Source organism: Saimiri boliviensis, chromosome 3 (assembly GCF_048565385.1).
Source record: "Saimiri boliviensis isolate mSaiBol1 chromosome 3, mSaiBol1.pri, whole genome shotgun sequence".
NCBI classification, from domain to species: Eukaryota; Metazoa; Chordata; class Mammalia; order Primates; family Cebidae; genus Saimiri; species Saimiri boliviensis.
In genome coordinates this window covers 75,954,646-75,981,570 of record NC_133451.1, presented here as the reverse complement: position 1 = coordinate 75,981,570, position 26,925 = coordinate 75,954,646, and the positions used below count along the sequence as shown (strand labels likewise).

Here is a 26,925-nt window from a genome sequence, read left to right as displayed (position 1 = left end):
CCCGTCAGCACAAAGCCTACATCTCCACTACTTGTGATATACAAAGGGAAGAGAGACCCTCTCACAATATCTATATATTGTTCATAAAGACAACTGGCTTCATTTGGGTCTCATGCCCACTATCTGATCAAGGTTTGTACCAGGGAGGTGCAGTGCCAGAACTGGCTGGTCTGGATAGTACACCCACCCTAGTGTGAGCCCAGCGATTTTAAGCCCTACCAGGACCTCCATATCCGCACCAGTATTCGTTATTGCCTGTCTTTTGGATAAAAGCCATTTTAGGCTGGGCACGGTGGCTCAAGCCTGTAATCCCAGCACTTTGGGAGGCCGAGGGGGGTGGATCACGAGGTCAAGAGATTGAGACCGTCCTGGTCAACATGGTGAAACCCCGTCTCTACTAAAAATACAAAAAATTATCTAGGCATGGTGGCACATGCCTGTAATCCCAGCTACTCAGGAGGCTGAGGCAGGAGAATTGCCTGAACCCGGGAGGCGGAGGTTGCGGTGAGCCGAGATCGCGCCATTGCACTCCATCCTGGGTAACAAGAGCGAAACTCCGTCTCAAAAAAAAAAAAAAAGAAAAAAAAAGCCATTTTAATTGGGGTGAAGTAATATGTCATTGTAGCTTTGATTTGCATTTCACTGATGATCAGTGATGTGGAGCATTTTATCATCTACGTGTTGGTCATTTGTATGTCTTCTTTTGAGAAATGTCTGTTCAGATCTTTTGCCCATTTTAAAATCAGGTGTTAGATTTTTTCCTGTAGAGTTGTTTTAGATTCTTATATATTCTGGTTATTAATCACTTGCCAGATGGATAGTTTGCAAATATTTTCTCCCATTCTGTGGGTTGCATATTCACTTTATTGACTGTTTCCTATGTTATGCAGAAGCTTTTTAACTTGATGGGATCCCATTTCTCCACTTTTGCTTTGGTTGCCTGTGCTTGTTAGGTAGTACTCAAGAAATCTTGTTGGGAATGGTGGCTCATACCTATAATCCCAGCAGTTTAAGAGGCTGGGATTTTATGCAGATCACCTAAGAGGTCAGGAGTTTGAGACCAGCCTGGCCAACATGGTGAAACCCTATCTCTACTAAATAAACAAAATTAGCCAGGTGTGGTGGTGCATGGCTGTAATCTCAGCTACTTGGGAGACTGCGGCAGGAGAATCACTTGAACCTAGAAGGCAGAGGTTGCAGTGAGCTGAGATTGTGCCATTACACTCCAGCCTGGGTGACAAGAGTGAAACTCTGTCTTATTTAAAAAAAAAAAAAAAAAAAAAAGGCAGCATTGCCCAGTCCAATATACTGGAAAGTTTCCCAGTGTTTTCTTATAGTACTTTGGTAGTCTGAGGTCTTAGATTTAAGTCTGTAATCCATTTTGATTTTTTGTGAAGTGTGAGATAGGGGTCTAGTTTCTTTCTTCTGCATATAGATATCTACTTTTCCTGGCACCATTTATTGAAGAGACTGTCCTTTACCCAATGTACGCTTTTGGCACCTTTGTCTAAAATGAGTTCACTGCAGATGTATAGATTTGTTTCTAGGTTCTCTATTCTGTTCCATTGGACTATATGTCGGTTTTTATGACAGTACCATGCTGTGTTGGTTACTACAGCTCTGTAGTATAATTTAAGTCAGGTAATGTGATTCCTCAGTTTTGTTCTTTTTGCTCAGGATAGCTTTAGCAATTCTGTGCCTTTTGTGGTTTCATATACATTTTAGGACTGTCCTTTCTATATTGATTCTTTCAATCCATGTACATGCAAACCCAGGTCTTAGACAGCCAAACCTGGGTCATTTTCACAAGACTGTGATTTTGTCCTGTAGACAAACTCTATGGTTTTTTTTTTTTTTTTTTTTTTTTTTTTTTTTGAGAAATGCATAGATAAGAGAATCATTGTAAATTTCTAACTTCAAGAATGGATCTTTTCTTGTTCTTTGCTCCCTCTCTAACGCCTGCATTTTCTCCACAGGTTCTTGTTCTATCACCCAGGCTGGAGTGCAGTGGCACAATCATGACTTACTGAAGCCTTGACCCCCCAGGCTCAGGTGATCCTCCCACCTCAGCCTCCCAAGTAGCTGGGACTATAGGTGCATACCACCATACCCAGCTAATTTTTTGTATTTCTTGTAGAGATAGGATTTTTCCATGTTGCCCGGGCTGGTCTGAAACTCTTGGGCTCAAGTGATCCACCCGCCTCGGCCTTCCAAACTGCTAAGATTGCAGGCGTGAGCCACTGTGCCTGACCAGAATGCAACCTTATCTAAGTGCCAGGTATTTTGCTAGGCTCACCCCCATATCTAAACCTTTTCTTAGGCTATTATCCAAGTGGAGGTCTCTGCAAAATCACCTATCTTCCAGGGCCTTGTTTACTGCCACCTTCTCCCTGAAGCCCTCCTGACCATACCAGACCACATGCCTCACCATGCTTCTCTCTCACACATACAGTTTTTGTAGGTAGAATTAACATGTAATACTTTCTGTCTTCTTTCTATCCTCTCTAACAGAAGCAACTTCTACGCCAAGGTATGCAATGCTGGCCAGAATCCAGGAATTCTGGTTGTGATGGTCTACATCTCAGAGCTGCTAGTTTGTATTTAGAATCTTCTAACTTTTCATTGACATTTGAAAGCTGCTACTTGTCTTTCTTCAGGAAGTCTCCTTGGGCAGCCAGCCCACAATCTTCTCCAGCTAAATCTGGATGCAGCCTTGTGATTTCAACCCCCTTTGGAAGTCCTGTCCATAATACTTAATCTTCATTTCCAGCAGCTGCCAACCCTCCACTATAATCCTGTGGTCTCACCTTGGAGCTTATCATTGGAAACTCTTTCGCAACCATAGGTCTCAAGTCCTGGATCTCTCTCGGGGCACAATGACCATTACTTCCTTGATTCTCATTCCCTAACAAAACAGATTTTCTCTTCAACTTCTTCAAAACCTTGGTTCCCTTGATTCTTCCACTGTCTATAACACCTTAGCTTTCTTTTAGTCATATTTCCTCAAGTACCTGGATCCTTTGTCCTCCCATTAAACCCACCCTACAACTTCCATGTGTGCAGTCCATCAGACTGCTGAGGGAGGCTGTGCAACCACAACTGTGCAGACTAAGCCAGTTCAAGCTTCTGGCAATGATTCTTAGTTGGGCCCTTAATTTGGCCGGACAACCTTTTAAATGTTCTTGATCAGCTTCCTGTCTCATTTTTCTCAATAACTCTTGGAGGCCTTCTTCACTTTTTCCCAACTCTCTACAAAATTCCCACTCTGCTTGCCCAGCAGACACCCGACCTTCCCTTCATGGCGCCCTCCCTCACTTTGCTAGCTCACTCTGTAAGCTGTATCTGCCCCCATCCTCATTTCCTTCCAGTCTCCAAGGAGAAGCTGTCCCTCTGCTCTAAGCCCTGATCTCATGTTGTCTAACCCTCCAGGCCTAGAAAGCACACACTCGACATTGCTTCTCTAGCCATCTCTTCTTTACTGCCAAGTGTCTAGAAAAATGAACTTACATATGCATTCTATGCTTGTCTCCTCCCCCTTGTTCTTAAACTCACCTCTGTGCAAGGTCTGTTCCCATCATTCGTTGAAAAGGCCTCAGCAAATGTCAGCCATGACCTTTGTATACAGTGAGCTCGTCATTCCCCTTCTTTCCTGGCGTTTCCATAACATTTTTGATACTGCAAATCCTGCTTTCCCACACTGCTGATTCTTCCACTTCTCTCATTTTTCCTTCTCAGTTCACACCACTGGCTTCTTTTCCTTTGCTGTGTTTATAAATAGTGGTTCACTAGGATTCTATCCTAAGCCCTTTTCTCTTTCCTTTCCTGGCCAACTGTTTCTACTGACATAGATTTTACTATATTGAACCATGGCTCTACTGTTATTTTCAGCCTAGACTTCTTTTATTTTTGAAACGGAATCTCACTCTGTCACCCAGGCTGGAGTGCAATAGTGCAATCTCAGCTAGCTGCCCCTTGAACCTCCCGGGTTCAAGCGATTCCCCTGCCTCAGACTCCCGAGTAGCTGGGACTACAGGCACGCACCACCACACCCAGCTAATTTTTTTTTTGTATTTTTAGTAGAAGTAGGGTTTCACTGTGTTGGCCAGGATGGTCTCTATCTCCTGACCTTGTGATCCACCCAGTCTTGGCCTCCTAAAGTGCTGGGATTACAGGCATGAGCCACTGCGCCCAGCTCAACAGATTCTGTGTTCAAACTGATCTTCACGCCTTTAGTCTTAACTCTATGCACCCCCAATGCAGTCATTCCCCACTCTTCTAGAGTGGTCTTTCTGCAGTGCAAACTCGATCACAGTACTGTGCTACATAAAGCCTTTCTATGGCTCTGCTCACCTACCTCCTAACTCTGTCTGCATGGCACTCAAGACACCTAACTACCCACATCGGCTGCCCACTGCATGGCATTTCAGCTTCATCTCCCACGCTTTCTTACTTTCACTTCAGATAATCCAAATACTTCCCTGAATGCCAAGTGCAAAAACTTTACTCACGCTCTTTTCTCTGCCTGGAATATCCCCTACCATTTTTTTGAACTATTCATACTTCAACATTGAGCTGTCTTATATGACAGCCATTAGCCAGGTGTGGCTACAAGCACTTGTCATTAATCTGAATTAAGTGTGCTGATTGTGCTGTAAGTGGAAACATGGAATTTTGACACATAGTATGAAAAAAGTATACAATGTATTAATAATTTTATATTGATTTTACATTGAAAAGATATTTCGGATATATTGATTTAAATAAAGTTATTTTCTGTTTCTACCTTCTTAATGTGGCTACATTAAAATTACACATGTGGCTTGTATTTATGGCTCATAATTATCTTTTTTGAGACAGTGTGGCTGTGTCGCCAAGGCAGGAATGTATGTGGTACGATCTCGGCTCATTGCAACCTCCGCCTCCCAGGTTCAAGCAACTCTCCTGCCTCCTGAGTAGCTGGGATTACAGACATGAGCCACCATGCCTGGATTATTTTTGTATATTTAGTAGAGACAGGGTTTCACCATGTTGGTCAGGCTGGTCTTGAACTCCTGACCTCAGGTGATGCACCCACCTCTGCCTCCCAAAGTGCTGGGATTACAGGCATAAACTACCACACCCGGCTGGCTCATGATATATTTTATTAGACAACAATCTTTCAAAATCCTTACCCAGTAAATTTAATCAATGAGGCAAAAGACTTGTACATGGAAAACTACAAAATGCTGCTGAGAAATTAAGGAAGACATATAAATAAGTGAAAACACATGCCATGTTCATGGATTGGAAGACTTAATATCATTAAGATGAAAATACTAATTAAAGTTATATACAGATTTACTGCAATCCCTATCAAAATCTCAATAGCACTTTTGGCAGAACTAAAAAATTCCTAAAACTGGTATAGAATCTCAGTAATCCCTAAATCGCCAAAACAATCTGGGGAGGGGGGGGGGCGGGGAACGCAAAGTTGGAAGTCTCAAACTTCTGATTTCAAAACTTTTTACAAAGCTTCAATAATCCAAACAACGTGGTACTGGCATAAAGACAGACATATAGACCAATGGAGTGAAATAGCCAAAAAAAAAAAAAAAAAAAAAAAGAAAGAAAAGAAAAGGAAAAGAAAAAGAAAAAAAAAATCTCTTATCTATGGGGTCAACTGGTCTTCAACAGGGGTGCCAAGACCATTCAATGGGGGAAAGGACAGTCTCTTCAACAGATGGTGTGAGGAAGACTGCATATCTACATGCAAAAGAATGAAACTGGGCATTTACCTTACACAATACACAAAAATTAACGCAAAATATAGCAAAGACCTAAAATGTAAGTTTTATAGCTAAAACTATAAAGCTTTTAAAATATAGAGGAAATGCTTCATAACATTGGATTTGGCAATAATTTCTTGGATATAACACCAAAAGCACAAGCACAGACAATAAAAGTAAAAACAGATAAACTGGACTACATCAAAATTTAAAAACTTCAGTGCATCAAAGAACACAATCAACAGAGTGAAAAGGGAAACCTACAGAATGGAAGAAAATATTTGCAAGTCATATCTGATAGGTTAATATTCAGAATCTGTAAAGAACTCCTACAACTACAACAAAAACCTTATTTAAAAGTAGGCACAGGACTTGAATAGACTTTTCTCCAAAGAAGATATACAAATGACCCACAAGCACATGAAAAGATTCTCAACATCACTAAGTATTCGGGAAAGGCAATCAGAACTACAATGAGATATCACTGCATACTGATTAGGATGGCTATTATCTAAAAAACAGAAAAAGTATCAGAGAAGATTTGGAGAAACTGGAACCCTTGGGCACTGTTGGTGGAAATGTGAAATGGTGCAGCCACTATGGAAAACAGTATGACAGTTCCTTAAAAAATTAAAATAGAATTACCATAAGCAATACCACTGTGATACACATATATATCCAAAATAATTGAAAGCAGGGTTCTGAAGAGATCTTTATACACCCATGTTCATAGCAACATTATTTCCAGTAGCCAAAAGGTGGCGCAATCCAAATGTCCACAGATGGATGAATGGATAAATAAACAAAACTCATATCCATACAACAGGATATTATTCAGTCTTAAAAAGGAAGGGAATTCTAACACATACAACCTGGATAAGGTTTGAAAATATTCTGCTAAGTGAAATAAGCCAGTCACAGAAAGACAAGTTCTCTATTATTTCACTTATATGATGTATCTAAAGTAGTCAAACTAATTGAAACAAAGTAGCACAGTGGTTATCAGGGTCTGGATGGAGGTTAAAAGGGGAGTTTAAGGAACATAAAGTTTCAGTTTTGCAAGATGATAAAGTTCTGGAGATCAGTTGCACAATAATGTGCATATAACACTACTGAACTGTACACTTAAAAGTGGTTACAATGGTAAATGTTGTTACATCTACTTCATGTTACATGTATTTTACCACAATTAACTATTTTTTAAAAATCTGGCCCAGTGTGGTAGCTCATGCCTGTAATCCCAGCACTTTGGGAGGCTGAGGAGGGCGGATTGCCTGAGGTCAGGAGTTCGAGACCAGTCTGGCCAACATGTTGAAACCCTGTCTCTACTAAAAATACAAAAGAATTAGCCAGGCTTGGTGGCGTGCGCCTGTAATGCCAGCTACTTGGGAGGCTGAGGCAGAGGAACTGCTTAAACCAGGGAGGTGGCGGTTGCAGTGAGCCAAGATCGCACCACTGCACTCCAGCCTGGGTGACAGAGTGAGACTCCACCTTCTCCCCCTCCAAAAAGTCCTTCCCCAGGTATCACTCCCCCTCCTTTCTGCTCCTGCATAAATTAACAACTCCCTCCTTTGCACCTCCACATTATCTTGGGTATAGCACTATTATGGCTCTTATCACATTTTTGGTAATTACGTATTTGACAGGATAAAGGTTACTGTCCCATTTGTGCCCATCCTGGGACAGGTATACACTCATCCACTCCTGGTATCTTGACCAGAAGCTAAGAAAATATACAAGGGTCTTTGGCAAGGCAGAGAAAAGAGTCAGTGACCCTGATGGCATAATAGGCTAAAGGGGACCATTATTATCAGCAAGAGTATATCTCGTATCTTGTAGATGTTTCACTCTGAGGCTGGACCTGGAGGAACCATTTTTCTCCAACAATCCTTTTATAGGTGGGATCTGAAAAACCTAAAGAACACTTCTTTCCTCCCTCGACGCACAAAAACATCTCCATTATAAGGACAGCCAGGTGAAATGACTGCCCATACAGAGTCTGACCCACTGGAGGTAAGAGAGGAAGATGGTCATTCAAGATAGATTCCAGATAGAGCAGCTGACCTAATAAACAAGGTTCTTGGGGCTTGGGGGGCGGGGTTGGGAAATAAGGAACTATTTTGCTGCTTCCCGTGGACTCCTTGTATGTAAGTTTGATGCCTAATTAAAAAAAAATTTTTTTTTGATAACGGACAGTAACTTTCTGCCCTTCCAAGTTCATAGTGAAGCGGTTACATTTGTTTGATCCATCTTTGCACCTTGATCCTTTCGGGGCGGAATCATACCTTATTCATCCTTGGATCCCCTGTGCCCACCAGTCCTGGCACAGAGCAGGTGCCCAATAAATGCCAAATAAATGACTGAATAGTTAGAATGAGGGTTTTTGTAGCACTGAGTCTTTCCAATAACCCAGAGAGAGGCTTTTGGCCAAGCAACTCGTCTAGCCCAGAGAGAAAGGACAGTCTGAACTAGAGAGCCACTGGAGTATGAGGGTCTGGTGGGTACCGGGAGCAGAGGGAACATGAGAAGAAAAAGGTTTATTACATAACCCAGGCTGATGAAACTGGCACCCTCCAGCTTCATGTTTTATTGTCTCACTGGTCATTACATAGTGCCGACATTTATCTGGTCTCCAGGCAAATTTTATAATTTCAGTTCCATCTGAAGCAACACAATAATACTGACTCAGTCGCCTGGATTCCACAAGCCACACACGTTGCTTCAGCTTAAATGGGGCCTTGTTTTATCTGGCTGCTGGGATTGGCTCGGGTCTGCTAACAATTAGATGCTTATGCATGGCTCTTTCGTGCAGTCAATCTTTAAAGATTTTTTTCCCTCTCTTGAAATCTTGGAAATGATTCCTAACAACGGTTAATCTAAAAATCAGCTGCTTTTGGTCAACATAAGGCGCCTCTTCGAACTCACATTCATGGAATTTGCAAGCTGGAAGGAAGAGTGGAAACTAGTTCTGCTTCCCAGGTAAGGAAATCTGTGCCCAGAAACTTGAGCTGGGTTCCAGCCAATTAAAACTAGAAGTCAGAGCTGCCCGTCCCGAGCCTTCTTCCCCTGCTGCCTGCCCGCAGGTGCCGTCACACCTGCTTCAGACACTTCCAGCTCACCCCTCCCTCCATTTCCTGTGCAACTTGGGCCCTCTCTGGAGAGCTCTTAAACCATCAGCTTTAGGAGAGGAGAAATGAGCAGACACAAATCTTTCATAGGTTAATTTTCCTTGGAACGTTATGGGTGATTTTTTGTAAAGCCGATTCTCAGTGGTGTTGACTTCAAGGTGGTGTTCCTCGCCGAGGGCTAAGGAGACTGTGCGGAAGTGCGCTGGTTAGCGGGAAGGGACAGACCCAGGGTGGGCGGCGGATGGGCCGAGCGGGTGGGCAGGGCACCGATGGCAGAGAACTGGCCTAAACCACCTGTGCATCACCTAACAAGCACAGACTGAGCACCTACTGTGTGCCTGGGTCAGCCACAGCTGCCTACTTAAGAACCAGCCGCTGCCCTCCGACCCTCCCCTGGCCGGAGGAGCCTTACTAACTGGCAGACTCAGGTACTTCTGATTCTCGTCGTGGGTCTGGCCTTAACTAGTGTTGAGACTCCAAGCAAATATTTAAAATTCTCCAACCCAGGTGGCCTGAGGCTTGAGAAGAAATAAAAGGCTTCTCAAAGGGATGATAGTTTGGGGAAGGTGCTTTTTTTGGGACTGGAGAAATGCCAGAAAAGGCATTTTGGGGGTCACACACACATGAGAGCGGAAGCGCTGTGAGCCTCTCTGCAGGCTCCCTGCCCCGGGAGCCACCTCCTATCTGCCCCGGGGCGGAGGCGGCCAACTCCTGCCCAGCCCAGCGGGCTCCCCCGACTCGTTTCGGGGAGAGCAGCCGCGGAGGCCGGGGGCGCCTTTCTCTTTAAGAGCCTTACGGGCGCTCCTGATTGGCTGTAGCTATGCAGGGCTTTCGTCCTCGCTCCCTCGGAGCGCTCCCTCCCGCGTCGCCGGCCCCGCTCAGTTTCCACGGCCCCCTCCCCGGCCGCGCGCCCCTCCCGCCCCGCGCGCGCCTCCTCTTCCTCGCCGCCGAGTTCACCCCGGGCCGCGGTATGGGGGATACGCCAGCAACAGATGCCGGCCGTCGAGATCTGCATCCCTAGGCCACGCTGAGCCCCTGGGGAAGAGCGCAGGAGCCCGGGAGAAGGGCTGGAAGGAGGGGACGGGACGTGCGGAGAATTCCCCCGGAAAAGGCAGAAGCCCCCGCCCCCATCCGCGAGCTCCGCGCCGGCCGAGCGCCTGCCTGCTTGCTGCTGCCACGGGCGCCCACCTCGCCCAGCCATGTCAGGTCCGGCCGCCGACGCGGGGAAGGTCCCCTTCTGCGACGCCAAGGAGGAAATCCGTCCGGGGCTCGAAAGCTCGGAGGGGGGCGGCTGCCCAGAGAGGCCCGGCGCGCGCGGGCAGCGGCAGAACATCGTCTGGAGGAACGTCGTCCTGATGAGCCTGCTCCATTTGGGGGCCGTGTACTCCCTGGTGCTCATCCCCAAAGCCAAGCCGCTCACTCTGCTCTGGGGTAAGTCCCGCCGGCGCCCCCTGCGCCCCAGGCTCCATGGCCAGGCGCGCTGGGCGCGCGAGGTCGCCGCTGGCCGCTCCGTTGCAGGCGGTGCGGAGCGACCCCCGTTCTCCCCTCGTCTCCCGCCGCGCGCCCCGGCCCCCTCGGCATCCAGTTCTCCGCCCCTTGGGACTGGCAGGTGTTTCTGTCCCGGTATTTTCAACTTCCGCACCCCCTACCCCGCGGCGATCTGCCTGAGGAAGCGCATTTGCGGGCTTCGCGTTGGGGAGCCGGGGGAGCCGGGGGAGCCGGGGGACCCGGAGTCCTGCGGCGCCACCGCTGTGCGCAGAGGCGCGCGAAGGGAGAGGCTCTGCCCGGGCTGAATCGGCTCTCAGCGAGGGAGGACGGGCGGGTGGTTGTGTCACCCGTGCGGTCCCTGGGGCTCTCCTATCCCCCCCCATCACCTCCGGGCCGTGGACCTTGGGGCAGACGTGAGGACAAGAAAGGGAGTTGGACTGGGGAGGAGAGACCCGGCACAGAGTAGAGTCTTGGTTTACGAGCACCAGATGGAAGATACCGGTTCGCCTCTTGCCTCTCCAAGGCCCCTGTCCCTGCCCACCCCGCAGTCTTCTGTGCCCATTTGCAGTTCTCCGCCCTCGGAAGTTTCTCGGTGAGCAAACCGAGCCCATGGCGAGAGCGGTTTGACTCTAGCACGAAGCTCCGATTATGGCAGTGCAGAGCCTTCTCCAAATCCTGTTCCCAACTGGCCAGTGCGGGTCTGTCCCGCACCTGTGGCTCTCCTGCCACCCTCCTTCCGTGCACCCCTCACTCCTGCCAGCAGGGAAGGGAACCCAGGCGCCGACCACCATTTCCCTTCCCCTGGGCCCCCAAGGGCTCAGTGCCCGCCCTACACGACCCCAGTCGTTGATCTTTGAACCGCTTCGCCGTCGCCTGGCCGCAATAACTGGTTTTGGCCTCTTTTACTGAAGCGGCAGTAGCCAGGACAAAAGGCGTAGGTATTGATGTGCTGAGTGAGAATTTGACTAGGTAATCCAAGATGCACTTCCAGCTCCCGTTTCCCTGATCTCTAAGGGCGGGCAGAAGAAATACAACCTACTTTTATTTCCAGAGGGGAAGAGGAAGGAAGCAAATAAGACCTCTTTCTACAAAAGCTTTTTTGGCATAGTGCCAGCTGCAAATGCCTAGGAAGATAATGGGGCCACTGGTTCTAAGCCTTCCTTTGAAATCCTGCAGTCCTGCTCTTGGAAGGAAACCTGTCCAGAAGTGGGTACCTCTTAGGGGGTGTGGCTCAGGGAGGGCACAGCAGAGCTGAGGGATGGTGAGAGAGGTAGGGTCTTTGGGGATCCCCAAAGCCCTTAAAATCTCCCCACAGTTCTGGGAAATGCCCTGCCTCATCTTTGCTTCTCTCAGTACACCTCCTCGTTTCTGTGCCCTTTTCACCATCACCTTTATGTGCTGGTTTAATTGCCCTCCGTCTCCCCTTATCTCCAGCTGACTAGACTGATGTTCTGCTGTTGCTTCATGAACACACTCCCACGCTGCCAACCAAAGCCCTTATTGCCCAGAGTCTCCAACAAGCTCCTTCCTCCCTCAGCTTCCAGGGCCAGGGCTGGGCTTGGTCCTCAAAGCCTGGGAGGACTCTGGGATTGAGGCTTATCTTTAATAGCTGTGGTGTTCAGAGAGTGCTCAGGGAAAAGTGAGCACTTAAAATATTATCTTACATGCCTGGGGCTCACAGGCTCCACTCCTTACAGCCTCTGAGCCCCAAGACCCTGGCATTAGACCAGGAGCCACAAGGACAAGGCCCTCCTCTCCAGGTTTGCCAGGTCACCTTTGCCCTTTCCAGACCGCTCTCTGTGGTGAAGATAGAATCTCTGTTCTGAAAGACCTTGGCTTAGAGGACACCACCCCAGACCCCAGTCTCCTTTAGCTTCCCTAGAGAAGTTAACACACTGCAGGAATCTGGTTTCCCCTTTGTGTCCCAAACCCCATCCCATACCTCCCTGGATAAATTCTGCCTACCTTTATTGCCTCCATTAAAAATACTACTACTACTACTAATAATAATAATAGCAGAGAGTGGTGGATATTGTAGTTTTCAGGTCCAAAATTGTGACTTAGAAACATTCCAAACAGTGGGTCTTATCTGATGAATAGCTGCTGGTTTTTTTTTTTTTTTTTTTTTTTCTTTTGTGAGAGAGGGTCTTGCTGGAGTGTAGTGTGGCACGATCATAGCACACTGCAGTCTCAGTCTCCCGGGCTCAAGCAATGTTTCCACGGCAGCCTCCAAAGTAGCTGGGGCCACAGGTGTGCACCACCAAGCCTGGCTATTTTCTTTTTCATTTTTTGTAGAGATGGGGTCACACCATGTTGCCCAGGCTGGTCTTGAACTCCTAGGTTCAAGCAGTCTTCCCAAAATACTACTGGAATTACAGGCATGAGCCTTGGTACTCAGCCTGATGAATAGCTTTTGAGGGAAGAAATGAGGGACAATCAGAGACCAGTTAAGATCAGCTCTGCTGATGGTTAGGCTATATAGAGAAAGCAGAGGGACTAGAGAGACCACTGACTCAGGATTACTTTCAGTGAAAGCCCTGGTGCCATGACCCACAAATTTTCCCCCACTGAAGGCCCTTTTCCACCACCTCCCTACTGGTTCTGTGTAGCATTAGGGCCAAGGTCGTGCCCCCGTGGGCTGCTCGTCCACTTCAAGGGCCTGACTTATAGAGGAAATGGGCTTGGCCTGTCTATTGCTTGAGATGAGGTTGTGCTGGAAACGAGAGGCAACTAGCAGTGCACCCAGCAGGGGAAGGGTTGGATGTGCAGTGTGCGGGTGGTGAAATGTCATCCGTGAAAGAGCCATCAAGTTGTTAGTTCATCAAGTTGTTAATTCTCCTTGGGGCCAGAGCATGTTATTTTTCCTTCTTATCCTTTTCGATTTCAGAGTGGACCAGCTGTCAGAACAGAATGCTCTTGGTGCCCCCAGGTCCTCAGCAATGAGTCCATGACTTTCAAGGACAGAAAACGAACTCCAGCTAGAGGAAAAACCTGCATCTGAAGGCTTGAGCTCACAAAAGTGCTTGCTTGAGAGTTTCTGGCCAAAATAGTCAATGCCCTGAATCCCAAGATGGGTAGAGCAGGGAGTGAGGCCCTGCAGTCATGGTATGGAGCTAGGAGTCCTGGGGCTGCTTCCCAGCCGAGCTTCCCCTGATGGCCTCCAGACATCTGACTGTTGGCTCTCAGAAACATCAGGGCCTTTTCTGGTTTTTCCATAAATGTCATCTGAGTCCCCGAAATGTGTCCCATGGTGACATCGTGACTCTTTTCCTCTTGAGATGACTTCAGTGACAGCACCAGGCATGCAAAGCAGTAATTTTTCCTGTTTCCTTTGATAGGTCAGCCATCCTTCTATCCTGCCTTGGGGCAAACGTGACCATTGTTAAGGCAGATTCAGGGTTCTCTGGTGCCCTGCTGGGTGCTTGGAGCATCTGCACTATCCTGAGTGGGATTCAACATATGGCAAGGAAGCTAAGTGCTGGAGATTAACAAGGCAGCGTGGGGCTAAGGGTGGTCAGTAGAAGCTGGGGCTTGGAAGTCACTGGTCCACCAGTCACATTCTGAAATTCGCCCAAAGCTGAGCTGTCTTCTGGGCGTTGGGTAACCTGTATCTGGTCCTGATGTCTTCGCTGGATTGTGCTGCTTTTCCATCAAGTCCCTCAGGTTGTTGAGGAGCCTCAAGAATGCATGGCTCAAGCTTCTGTCTTGCCTCAAGGTTTTCTAAAGTAAGCAGGTCTCAGTAGAGAGGCAAATCTGAATGTGAATCCCTGCTCTTCTACTTTCTCACCAGCTGAATGGTTTTGCACAAATTTTCATCTCAGAACCAGTTTTCTCACCTTTAAGATGGGCATGTTAATACTGTGTGCTCATGAAGTTGTGAGAATCAAATTAGATGCTATGTGTAAATCACCGAGCACAGTGCCTGGCCCTTGGTTGGTGTTAATTATTCACTGTTATTACTGTTGGTCCTAATACTGGCCCTTTTTCTTTAGCAGAAGGAAAAAAAACCTCTTCCGGCAGCACAATAAATTTCACAAAGCTGGCACAGAACTTGGCTTCACTGCCTCTCTTGCATAGAAAAGATAGATTTGGCTTTGGAAATAAGGGCTCTTTCTCAAGGTTCCCAAAGAGAGATGAACACAAATCCCTTCTGTACTTCCTCCTTCGTGCCCTTCTCTTTCATTCCATCTTCCTCCCGTTTTCCTCCAGACCATCACTGTTATGTAGCTGGAATCTTTTTGTTCAGCTGACAACTCACCTGGTCGTTAGCGTTTTCCTTGGGATTTTTGAGCACAGCCAGTTACAATTGCTACAGAATTTCTCTGAATCTCTTAGAGTCTCAGTTTTGACTTGTTTTTCTCCCCACCTCTTCCTTTGACTCATCATTTAAAAAAAATCTTTAATGCTCAATTAAACATCTGAAAGTCTAAGAAAAGTGAATGATTCTTCCTTTCAAAGCCTGGAATTCCAATCCCATTGTTGTTACAACTCTTGCATTTTTAATAAATGGGCAAGCCTTACCCAAGCCTGGATTGCAGCTAGACCAGAGAGAATAGAGTGTGGTTTTACTGGCTTAAGTCCCAGCAAGTATTAACTATAGATTGAGGTTAACATTATTCACTGAATTTTAAAACAAATAAACTGATCAAGGTCACTGCAGACTGCACTGTGGCCTTGAAATGAGAAAGAGAGCTGCAGAGTGGAAACCAGTGCCGGAATCCCAGCATTGCTAATTAGTTCAACCACAGGCTCATTTCTTTACAATTTGTGAGTCTCAGTTTCCTCATCTGTAAAATGGATACAATAATAGTGAGCTGAAAGTTATTTGAGAATTGGGGCGTATGTATTTTCTTTTGAGACAAGGTCTTGCTCTGTTGGCTTAGGTTGGAGTACAGCGGTGCCATCATGGCTCACTGCAGCCTCAACCTCCTGGGTTCAAGTGATCCTTCCACCTCAGCCTCCCAAGTAGCCAGGACTACAGGTGTGTGCCACTGCACCCAGCTGTTTTTTTTTGGGGGGAGGGGAGAGTCAAGGGTCTCGCTATGTTGCCAGGGCTGGCCTTGAAGTCCTAGGCTCCAGTGATCCTCCTGTCTTGGCCTCCCAAAGTGCTGGGTTAACAGGCATGAACCACTGTGCCTGGCTAGGGCATGTGCTAAAGTGTTAGCCAAAGAGTAGACGCTCAATACTATCTACTATTACTTCCTCCCCAGGTAGAGGGGCCTGGTTGGGAAACCTTCAGGGGCTTACTGGTCTGTCTCAGACTTGGAGTACCTGTGACTCAAATGTAAGGGACAGCTTTTAAATCCAAATATTTGATCACGACCTTGCCATAATATTTTAGTTTTCACTTTACCTAGTTTTGTGTGTTGCATAAAATTATAATAGTTACTTGGAAAAGGTCAGATAGATTTACAAAAGTGACACAGCTGTGTTTTGTTGTTGTTGTTGTTGTTGTTGTTGTTGTTGTTGTTTTGAGGATCTATATAAGAAAGTGTTTTTAGGTGGCTTTGTTTTTTTTCATTGAACATTTGTTTCGACATTCTGTAGTCTCTGGAATGCAATCTACCCATTCCTGTCTCATGCTTCTTTGGAAGTGCCACAATCCTGGGTGTAATAACAGTACAACCAGCATCAGGCTGTACCTGGAATCAAATGAAATAGTGCAGTAAGGAGCTTGCCTGGAAGCCAGCACAGAGTAAACATTAGCCTTCCAGTTCCAGCCACACATTTTCTTAGTGTTTCCCCTTGCTTATTCCCTCTGTTTAGCTCTTCTTTGGAGGTTGAGACTTAGTCTAGCCAGCCCTCTGGACAAAGAAAGCCTTGTGGGTGTCAGGAAGCAGGAAGCCCTGGTCTTGGGTAAAGGCAGTCCCCTCTCCCACCTCTCCCCGATTTTATTTCCCCTGGCAATGGATTGGTGGCCACACAACAGGTACCAGCTGTCTTCCCTCACAAATGCCCATTGTTCGTTCATTACGTGTGTGAATGGCCATGAGGGAGATCCTCACACTTGTGCATGCAGGCACATATTCATTCATCCACTAATTTTTAAAATTCCGATGATTGTCAAAAATGGTGGCACATCGGAATCACTTGGGTAGCTTTTAAAATTGTCAGGGCCGGGCGTGGTGGCTCAAGCCTGTAATCCCAGCACTTTGGGAGGCTGAGGCGGGTGGATCACAAGGTCAAGAGATCGAGACCATCGTGGTCAACATGGTGAAACCCCGTCTTTACTAAAAAAATACAAAACATTAGCTGGGCATGGTGGCGCGTGCCTGTAATCCCAGCTACTCAGGAGGCTGAGGCAGGAGAATTGCCTGAACCCAGGAGGCGGAGGTTGCGGTGAGCTGAGATCACGCCATTGCACTCCAGCCTGGGTAACAAGAGCAAAACTCTGTCTCAAAAAATAAAATAAAATAAAATAAAATTGTCAGAAGCCTAGGCCTGCCTTTACCCAGGCTTGCTGAACTGGAACGTCTAAAAGGGATGCCCTGACTTTTTTTTTTTTCCTCTTATAAGCTGTTCAGGTATTTCTGATGCACATCAGAAAGGCTGAGAACCATTATTCAATTTCCTTATTCAACAATATGTACTACTTATTACCTGCCAAGCATCGACCCCATCCCTGACTCCATGGCACTTACAGGCTAAGCTATCCCTTGTAGCTTATTTTAGAACATGTTGGGATCCTGCTTACAGGCCAGATCTGTGCTTACAGGTGCACAGGTGACAACCTTCAAGGCACCATCCATTCTCAAGTGCCATGGGGCCAAGAAGCAGTGCCAGCTCGGGGGACAGGTGGGAGGCTCCCCAGAGGTGGAAGCCGAGTGGAGCCTGGCAGGAGGCACGGGGCTGGGGGCTGTTCGTGGAGAGGCTGGGGGAGTTGCTGCCATCACAGCCTGAGCAGAGGTCCCAAGGAAAGAGAGACGGGCAGGGCAGCTCTAGAACTCAGTTGTTCAGCATGGCTGGTGAGTAGAGTGGAGAGGGAGAGGAACATAATATGGAGAGGAAGACAAGCTGGAGGTCTCTGCTCAGGGGTGAGAAGGTTCAGCAGGCCTCATCTAGCTCGTGGAGAGAGAGAGGCTGCCCGGGGCTCCCTGCAGCCTTCCCACCGCCTCTCACCTCCTCCTCTCAGCCCGTCGCACATACCAGTGATTTCAAGTGTGGAGGAACAGTCTCAACCCCAATTTCTAGAGCAGCACTTGTCGGTGGGATGTGTGAAGTTACTCAGGAAAGACGCTGGGACAAACATCTCATTGAGTGTGAGTGTCCCCGGCTCTTAAGTGGGCTTGAAGTGGGACTGGGCGCCTGCCTCATGCCTGGAACTGAGGGGTGGCTTGGAATAAAGTCTCAGCTGGGCGTTTGATTTCACAGACTCAGACTCAGTCCTGGGAGAAGAATTATTTAACAAACAAACATACTAAGTACAACAACAAAAAAGACCCTAACGCTAGCACAAACTCAGACCAAACCCAGAGCCCTCCTCCTGCCCCCTCCTTCCTCCACCCTGTACTCTTTCCCCTGCTTCTAAAAGGTACATGTGTGGAGAGGGGGTTCTTCCCATTCCCCCTCGTTCTTTCTTTGAAACCACCTTTTACAGCTGGTTCCCACGAGCCCACATTCCAGGGAGGATGGGACTGCCCCCCTTCACATCTCCGTCCCCACTTCTGCAGGTGTTGGGGCTGCTGCAGGGCCTGCTCCTTACTAAGAAAGGTTGGAGGGCTTTGGGTCCTGGCATTCTGCAGGCTTCTTTCTGGAGACCTTCCAGAGCTTTAGAACAAACATGCAGACAGTCTTAACAGCTGCAGCTGCCTGAGCCTTAAGGGCCTTGCTACTCAAAATGTGGTCCACCAGCATCAGCATCACCTGGGAGCTTGTTAGAAAAAACAAATCTCAGACCCCACTGACCCTACAGAATCATTATCTGCATTTTAACAGCATCTCCAGGTGATTCATCTGCACACAAGTTCAATCACAGGCTGACCATTTGGAGAAGCTGGGCTTGAGTGGGATTTTGCAGTTTTTCCTTTTGATGGCCTCTTCCCCTTGGCTTCCCCTCCTACCCTTCTGACTACTTGTAGCTTATTTTAGAATATGTCGGGATCCTGCTTCTCTTGTCAACAAAAGGCTGTTGCTAAAATCTTTCAGCCGGCAGCAGCAATGTTTAATTCATGGACTAGAAAATTAATTTTATTTTCATGAATAGAGCTGGGGAAAAATAACAAGGAGACTCTGTGCATGGCCCTTGGGAATCCAGCTTGTCTATTTAACAGATGAACTGGCAACAGTGAGGAGGCCCGAAGGGAGGGCTGCATTCTACAACCTTGTGCAGCAGATTGCATCAGTTAGGATGCTTTTGGCTGCAGGTACCATAAAATTCAGCTTCAAATGGCTTAAAAGATAAGGAAAATTTTTTCTTTCTTTTTTTTTTTTTTGAGACAGAGTTTCGCTCTTGTTACCCAGGCTGGAGTGCGATGGTGCGATCTCGGCTCACCGCAACCTCCGCCTCCTGGGTTCAGGCAATTCTCCTGCCTCAGCCTCCTGAGTAGCTGGGATTACAGGCACGTGCCACCATGCCCAGCTAATTTTTTGTATTTTTAGTAGAGACGGGGTTTCATCATGTTGACAAGGATGGTCTCGATCTCTCGACCTTGTGATCCACCCGCCTCGGCCTCCCAAAGTGCTGGGATTACAGGCTTGAGCCACTGCGCCCGGCCAAGATAAGGAAAATTTCTAATTTCACTGGTAAAGAAATCTTGAGATAGGGCACTTTTAGGATGACCCAGCAATGGCATAAAATAGCAGGTTTGTTTTCTGCCATGGTGGACTTGTCACATTCAGTTTTCCTCATGGTTACAAGGTGGCTGCCAGAGTTCCGAGGAGCACGTGGAGTTATGACGGTGTCCTACGGAAAAAGAAAGAGGCTACCCCTTCCCGAAGTTTCATTTTATCAGAGAGAAAATCTTCCCTGGTTACCTCACAACTGATTCTCACAACTGGTGTCCTCTTAAATCTCACTTGTGGCCTCCTGGGCACGGTGGCTCATGCCTGTAATCCCACCACTTTGGGAGACTGAGGTGGGTGGATCACTTGAGGCCAGGAGTTCCAGATCAGACTGGCCAACATAACAAAACCCCATCTCTACTAAAAATACAAGAATTAGCTGGGAGTGATTGTGAACACCTGTAATCCCAGCTACTCAGAAGGCTAAGGCATGAAAATCTCTTGAACCCAGGAGGCAGAGGTTGGAATGAGCCAAGATCATGCTACTGCACTCTAGCCTGGGTGACGGAGCAATCTGTCAAAAACAAGATTTTAAAAAAAGTCTCACTTGTACAATTGTGTCGTGCACCCCTTGTTAAACCAATCATTGGCAAGGGGATGGGTTACTGTGGGTGGTTCAGCCTAATCAGGGTTGGACACTTTCTTCATCTGTTCAGGATACTGTAACAGAATACCACAAACTCATGGTTACAAGTGGCTTTTAAATAGAAGAAATTTGCCAGGCACGGTGGCTCGTGGCTTACGCCTGTAATGCCAAAGGAGGCTGATCACCTGGGGTCAGGAGTTTGACACCAGCCTGCCCAACGTATCAAAACCCCATCGCTACTAAAAATAGCCAGGTGTGGTGGCAGGCACTTGTAATCCCAGCTACTCATGAGGCTGAGGCAGGAGAATCCCTTGAACCCGGGAGGCGGAGGTTGCAGTGAGCCAATATCACACCACTGCACTCCAGCCTGGATGACAGAGCAAGATTCTGCAAATAAATAAATAAATAAATAAATAAAATTTATATTCCAGAGGCTGGGAAGTCCACGAACAATGCATCAGTAGATTGGCGTCTGGTAAGGACCTGCTTCCTTATTCATATATGGGGCCTTCTTGCTGTGTCTTCACATGGCAAAAAGAGTGAAGGGTCTTTTTTCTCTCCAGCCTTTTAAAAAGGATTGATCGATTGATTGACAGGGTCTTGTTCTGTCGCCTAGGCTGGAGTACAGCGGTGCATTCACAGCTCACTCTAACCATGACCTCCTGGACTCAGGGGATCCTCTTACTCCAGCCTCCCAAGTAGCTAGGACTACAGGTGCATGCTTGGACTACAGTACCTGCTTGATTTTTTAAATTATTATTTTTGTAGACAATGGGGTTTTTTTTTTTTTTTAATGTTGTCTAGGCTGGTCTCAAACTCCTAGCTTCAAGTAATCCTTCCACTTCAGCCTCCCAAAGTGTTGGGCTTACAGGCATGTGTCACTGAGTCTAGCCCACCAGCCTTTCCTTAGTGCCTTAGAGGGCACTAATCCCATTCCTTATGGTTCCATCCTCATGACCTAATCACCTCCCCAAAGCCCCACCTCCTAATACCACCATCTTGAAGGTAAGGATTTCAACATAGGCATTTTGGAGGGAAGACAAACATTCAGATCACATGAAACATTCAGAGTCACATGAGGCAAGGGCAAAAGAGCCAAATGAAACAGAAGCTCTGGCCCAAAGGAAGCAGAGGGCGTGGCTGCTGAGACAGCCAACACCTCTTCTCCACGCCCTTCCTTGGGGTCACCTCCATTCCCTGGCAAGGTCTGGCTTCTGTGTTTTACATTTCAGTGTGCTCTTCTCAGCAGAGCGCTAGGTTACTCTTGGCACAGGGAATTTTTAAACACCCTTGTGGGAGGGTTCCTGGAACTGAATTTTTTTTTAAAAAAAAGAGGGACCAGTGACTTAAAATGTGTTCTTTAGTAACGTTCTCCGTGGTGATACACTTTCCCCAGACTGATCGTTTTCTTGTGTGGTCATTTTCCGCATCTTTCAAGTGACACAATCTCACTGAAGAAGTCACAACCAAATTTCTGTTATCTTGCCTCAGATTTTGCTTAAAAAGGGAGCGTTTATGAGGCCAGTGCATCCTCACTTAACCTCACACAGCAGGTACTTTTTATTTGCACAAACAATCTGGGAACAAAGATCTTGCTTAGGAGGAGGGAGCTAACTGAGTGAAACAAAACAATAGCTTTTGGCTAGAGAGGATGGAAAACCTTATTTTAAAGGGCAGATGTCAAGAAAATGTGTAGCGTGGGATTGTGGCATAGCCCCTGTGTAAAACCTTGCAGTCAGACAAGGCACACAGAATGCCTAGTTAAGGTAAATGCTTGATCCGTGTTGTTCCCAGTGGCTTTTGGGTCTTCTGGGGTGGAAGTTTTTGAAGATTGCCTTTTAAATAGAGAAATCAAATACCAATGAACTTGAAAATAAAACAAGACATGAATAGAGTTTAGAAATCAGGTTTAAATTTGTTTTCTTCCTGTATCACTACATATTCTATGAACACTGTCACACACTTGGTTCTCTGAAGAGACGATGGCTTACAAATGCAGCCTATGACCTAAGTTGAAAAGGCAGTCTCTAACTTTACAACTTTCCCTCGTCCTCATCATCAAAGAGCATGTAACAAGCAAGCAAGTCATTAATCACTGAGAGCGTGGGCCACCCATTGTGTAAGAAGGACCAGGTTTCTACCCTTCTCCCTTTCATAACTCAAAGGAACAGCTGTAATTTCCCCCAGTACTCTAACCAACTTACCATTCTTTAGGCAGGGGTAGATAATGGAAAATATTCTTCCAAAATTTCATGCATGAAGTTAGAAATGAATTTCTAAAATGTAATTGTCCCACGGAGAAGTTTTATCAACCCACTCCTCTAATAGGTTTGTAAGAAGCTTTTGCAGATAGTTACAATAAAGCTCATCTCTGTTCGCAGCCTATGACTCACTTGAGTGTCCCCAGAAACATTTGTTTTGTCCTGGAGTCTCTGTTAGCAAAAGGAGATACTTATAAGGAAATGTGAATCATGCCTATACAGGGGAGATAACCAGGGAACGAGTAAATTCCCAAACACGTGACTTTGCAGTTAGGCTGACATACCAATTTTCAACAAAGAACAGTCAATTTATAAAGAAGTGACAGGACAAATGACAAGGACTTTGAGAGAAGGCAAACCAATAAAGGCTCGTTAGTAAGGCTTGCTGTGTAGATTCATTTGACGTCTTCAGACTGCTAGGGATCTAACTTTGTCTTTCGTGATCATCCTTTGCTTTTCCTGGTAAAGAGGGGAGGAGGACGTTTTGCCTTTGTAAATTTATATCCTGCTTTTAGGCAGATAAGGGGAGGGCAGAGAGCTCTTCTTGTATCTGCTTCTTCTCAATTGCTTTCCGCTCAAAATAATCCTTATGCCAGAATCGTGTATTTTGGAGTGGCATATTTTGGTATCCTACAGCGTCATCTGGAGCTGGAGGGGGACGGTGGAGGGGATGAAGAGGGGAGTGGAGTCGCTACCCTGTGACTATAGACGGGATCTGCACTTAACTTGGCACAGCTCCCATGAGAGTTGGAAAAAGCCACAGTTGTTAGAGCTAATACTCCCTATGGACGGAGCTGGGCTTCCATCAGAGTACGCCACTGTGGCTCTGCTAGTTGTTAAAATACCGAAAGAGTGAATAGCTGCTACCTTCCCTTGTACTCCGGGAATCCCCAACAATCCAGGAGCTAAAGGGTTAATGCTTGGCCCAGCTGCAGGGCTTAAATCTACATCTGTTCTGACTGGTTTTGATTGGCTGGTGCCCTGTGGGTTGTCAAATATTTTTAATATCACCTCTGCATTTGCATCCTCTTATATAATCCATATAATCTTTAGCTTCTATCCATTTCACAGTTCTATTCTAGTTTAATGAGAACTAAAAAAAAAATCAGTCTTTCATTTTGGCTTAAATTGATGTCCTGTAAATTTAAGAAAGACATTAGAGTACTGTCTAAATTCTGGGGCTTTCACTCACTTGTCTTAATGGAAACTCCTTTTGCCATAGAAGCAATGTGTATCTAAAATGTGATTTTATTTTCTGGTTTACAATTGCCTTTGCATAAGATTCCCTCCCCCCAAAAAAGAATTGATACTAATTTTATCATCAGAGAAAAATAACAGTGTAAAGATTAAATTGTGAAGGTATTTCTTTTTGGTGTTAGGGGTTGGGAAGACACAGTGTGGAAGACGTCGCCGCAGATTCAGGTGTACCCCTCACGCATGATTCTTTCTCCCATGAGGCTGTAAATTAGTCTTGTCTAGGTTCTCGGGCTAGCCTGGGGTTAGCATCACTCAAATCATCACCTGAAGCATGGTATGGGTAATTTTTAGAAAGTGTTAAACATATACGAAAAGAGAATGAAGTCTGTTATTCCTGCTTACTTGTACCTGGGGATTTTTTTTCTTTGTAACCATTTTACTTTGATGTATAATTTCAGGCTCATGGAACAGTTGTTAAGAATGATACCAGGAACTCCCGTAAACTCTATCCAGATTCCCCAGTTGACATCTTGCCCTGTTTGCTTTATCATTTCCTCTTTGTATGTATATATATGTGTGTGTGTGTATGTATATATATATTTTTTTTTCTGAACCATTTGAGAATAAATTGGAGATATCCTTCCTTTTAGCTCTAAATATTTCCGTGTGTATTTTCTAAGAACAAGAATATAACCACAGCACAGTTATAAAAGCCTGGACATTTTTTTTAATAATCTTTTTTTGTTTTTTAATTTTAATTTTTTTCCTTTTTTAATCTGGCCTTGCTGAGTCCAAATTCTGGAAACTTAGTTTTGATATTCTCTACTGCCCAGAGAAAAGTCTAATGCCATCAGGCATCCTTGCCGAGTCCTCTAAAGAGGACTATTTTTTTCCCCTTTGGATTAGATTGAAGCAAATTCCAGGCAATTGTATCTGTAAATTACTAAGTTATCAAGTATTGGCAGAGGTCATTTTGGCTACATTGTCCACATGGAAAACTTTGAGGGCAACCTTTTTCCTACACTCTCTAGTCCTTGAAAAAAACAGCTGTGAGAGGCTGAAGAGGGGTGGAAACTGAGAAGCAGGAATCAGTGATGAGTGAGTCGTACGGAAGTGCACAGTGTGGTCTGTGGCTGTCTGCATGGAGTCATCTGAGTTGCATATTGAATATGAAGATTTCAGGGCTCCATCCAGACCTACAGAGTTAGCGCTTCTGGAAGCCAAACCCGGGAATCTGCGTTTTGACAAGTGTTGCTGGTGGTTCTTATACCCAGGGGGTTGGGGACACTCAGGCCCAGGAGCAGGTGGCCTGGGAGTGACGCTGTGTCCCCATCAGTTGAACCTCACCCTCTCCCATCTCAGTATTGTGTCTCTAATTTCATTAGAGTGACTGAAATTCCAGCCCAGATTCCTTAGGGTTGACAAGAGGCGCAATTCTAGGAATGTGAATAGCTGTGGGTGTGTTCCCCTCCATAGAAACCCACATGTTGGTGTGAAGGGCTCTCAGCACAAATTTTCTTCCAACACAGGGCTGACATCTTGAGGGCATGGGAATTTCACAGGAACAGGGAGAGTATTAGACCTGGAATGCTTTGTAGGGGTGGAGCAACTTGTTTTCTGCGGGGAGGATGGGGGTGGAGAAGGGAGTAGGTACTTGGATCATCCCACAGATGCCTGGGGAAAAGCTGTTAGGAAGTAAGAGGTGAAAAAGGACCCTGGAGAAAGTAGCTTTGGGCAGAAACCTTAACCTGCACCCTGGGAGAGCAACAGGAACCCTTCTTTTCTAGGATTGGCGTGGGGACTAAATTAGCTGCAGCAGCTGCTTCCCGGGAAGGACCAGCTGTGCTACGGGAGTAGTTATTACCCCCAGAGCCGGACAAGCACACTGGTGCTGTCATTTCACTGTATTTCTGGATTTCCGCTGCATTTCTGGATTTCCGCCGTGTGTCTGTACTCTTAACAAATTTGTTAATTCTAAATATGGAGATTCATAGAGCTCTTCTCTAAGGTCCCTTTATATCTCTGGAGACTTGATAATCACCTCATTCGGAGAGGAGCAGACACTTCCCTCCATCAGTCATGCCCCTTTTCAGGCAGGCTACGGACACAGTGCAGTTCTTTATGGGACTACATTGTCTTTCGGGGCGTCCTAGATCTAGTCTTCTCTGCCACCCAAGATACAAGGGCCCTTTGTAAATGTTTCGGAGCCACTGACAAATGGGTGGAAAGCCAGCCAGGCTCTAGATGTTAACTGCAACTGAGGGGTGGGGAGGGCTTAATCCTCACCTGCATCCTGTCAACAGTGGCCACATGACAGGTGATTTTGCTCACCCAAAGGGTGATGAGGGCTGATGACAACCCTCACCTAGGACAGTAGTCTGTCTTAGTTTGTTTTGTGTTGCTGTAACAGAATACCACTGGGTAACTTGAACAGAAATTTATTTTCCACAGTTCCGGAAGCTGGGAAGTCCAAGGTTTGTGAGGGTCTCCTTAGCGTGTCATTCAGTGGAGGAAGGGCAATGAGAGAGTGAGAGAGAGAGCAAGAGGGAGCGCAACTCATCCTTTCATAACGAGTCCACTCCGCAGTAATGGCATTAATTCCTTGATAAGGGCAGTGGCCCAGTAACCCCGACACCTCCTGTTAGACCTACGTCCCGACACTGTGGCACTGAGAATCAAGTCTCCAGTGCAGGAACTTAGGGAGACACATGCAAACCACAGCATAACTCAAGTGGATATGTCCTTTGCTTCTGCTGTTGAATCTCTCCCCTCCCTTCTCTTGGAAAGGAGATGCACTTTCCAAGTCCTTTTGTCTTTTAGTGTGAGTGATTCTGAAGCCTTAGCTGGTGCTTTTTTTAAATTTTGAGGCTTCTCCAGCCTTCCTCTTGGGGGCCCTGGTGTATTTCTCTCTCTCTCAATTATGTGTGTGTGAGGAGGCTGGAGGGAGCCTTCTAGACCCAGCCAGGACCCTGGTGGTGTCTTCACAGGGAGGAGGGAATGCAAAACACTGAAAGCAAAGCCACCTCCTGGCCCTGTGCCCAGACCTCCCCTGATGCTGTGGAAGCAGCAGGCCCCTGAGAAGCGGCAGTCCAGGCTGGCCCCCTGGGGCCTCCTGGGGTGGCCAGGTGTTTCTTCAAGTCTAAAGGTTGAAGGGAGATTTTGGACTCATATGTTTCTGCTGAATAGCTGAAGTGCTAATTAATCTCCCAAGTCTCCCCTTGGCCAGGGCCATTTCTGGTGGATATTAATTGGGTTTATGAGACAGATGAAGTATTTTAAGGTGCAAAAGAAATTCTCCAGGCACAGTTATGATGATGGTGAATATGCAAATTGGTGTTTTAAATCTCTGTTCAGATTCAAGAGCAGTGAGGGAGCCCTTTTAGGGATGTGCTTTTCTGTAACTGCTTGGAGACTGGCAGGCTGAGAGATTTAGGTGTCTGATTAAATTCCATTTTCCACAAATTCGTGGACCTGGGCCGAGTGTGTGCTAAGTGCTAAGAATACACAGGTAAGCGACCAGGCGCCGTGGCTCATGCCTGTAATCCCAGCCCTTTCGGAGGCTGAGGCAGGTGCATCACGCGGTCAGGAGATTAAGACCATCCTGGCTAACACAGTGAAACCCCATCTCTATTAAAAATACAAAAAATTAGCGAGGCTTGGTGGCAGGTGCCTGTAACCCCAGCTACTCAGGAGGCTGAGGCAGGAGAATCACTTGAATC

The 26,925-nt window shown here is 46.5% G+C and overlaps 1 protein-coding gene across 1 annotated transcript in view; it reads left to right on the top strand.

Annotated features, from left to right (window-relative positions):
- The first annotated feature begins 9,712 nt into the window (after positions 1–9,712).
- SCD5 (stearoyl-CoA desaturase 5) overlaps positions 9,713–26,925 on the top strand; it is a 171,835-nt gene continuing 154,622 nt past the window's right edge. Inside the window, exon 1 of the mRNA XM_003923955.4 lies at positions 9,713–10,324. Within this exon, the coding sequence (XP_003924004.1) occupies positions 10,093–10,324 (232 nt within the window). The 5' untranslated portion in view covers positions 9,713–10,092. The remainder of the gene's footprint in view (positions 10,325–26,925) is intronic.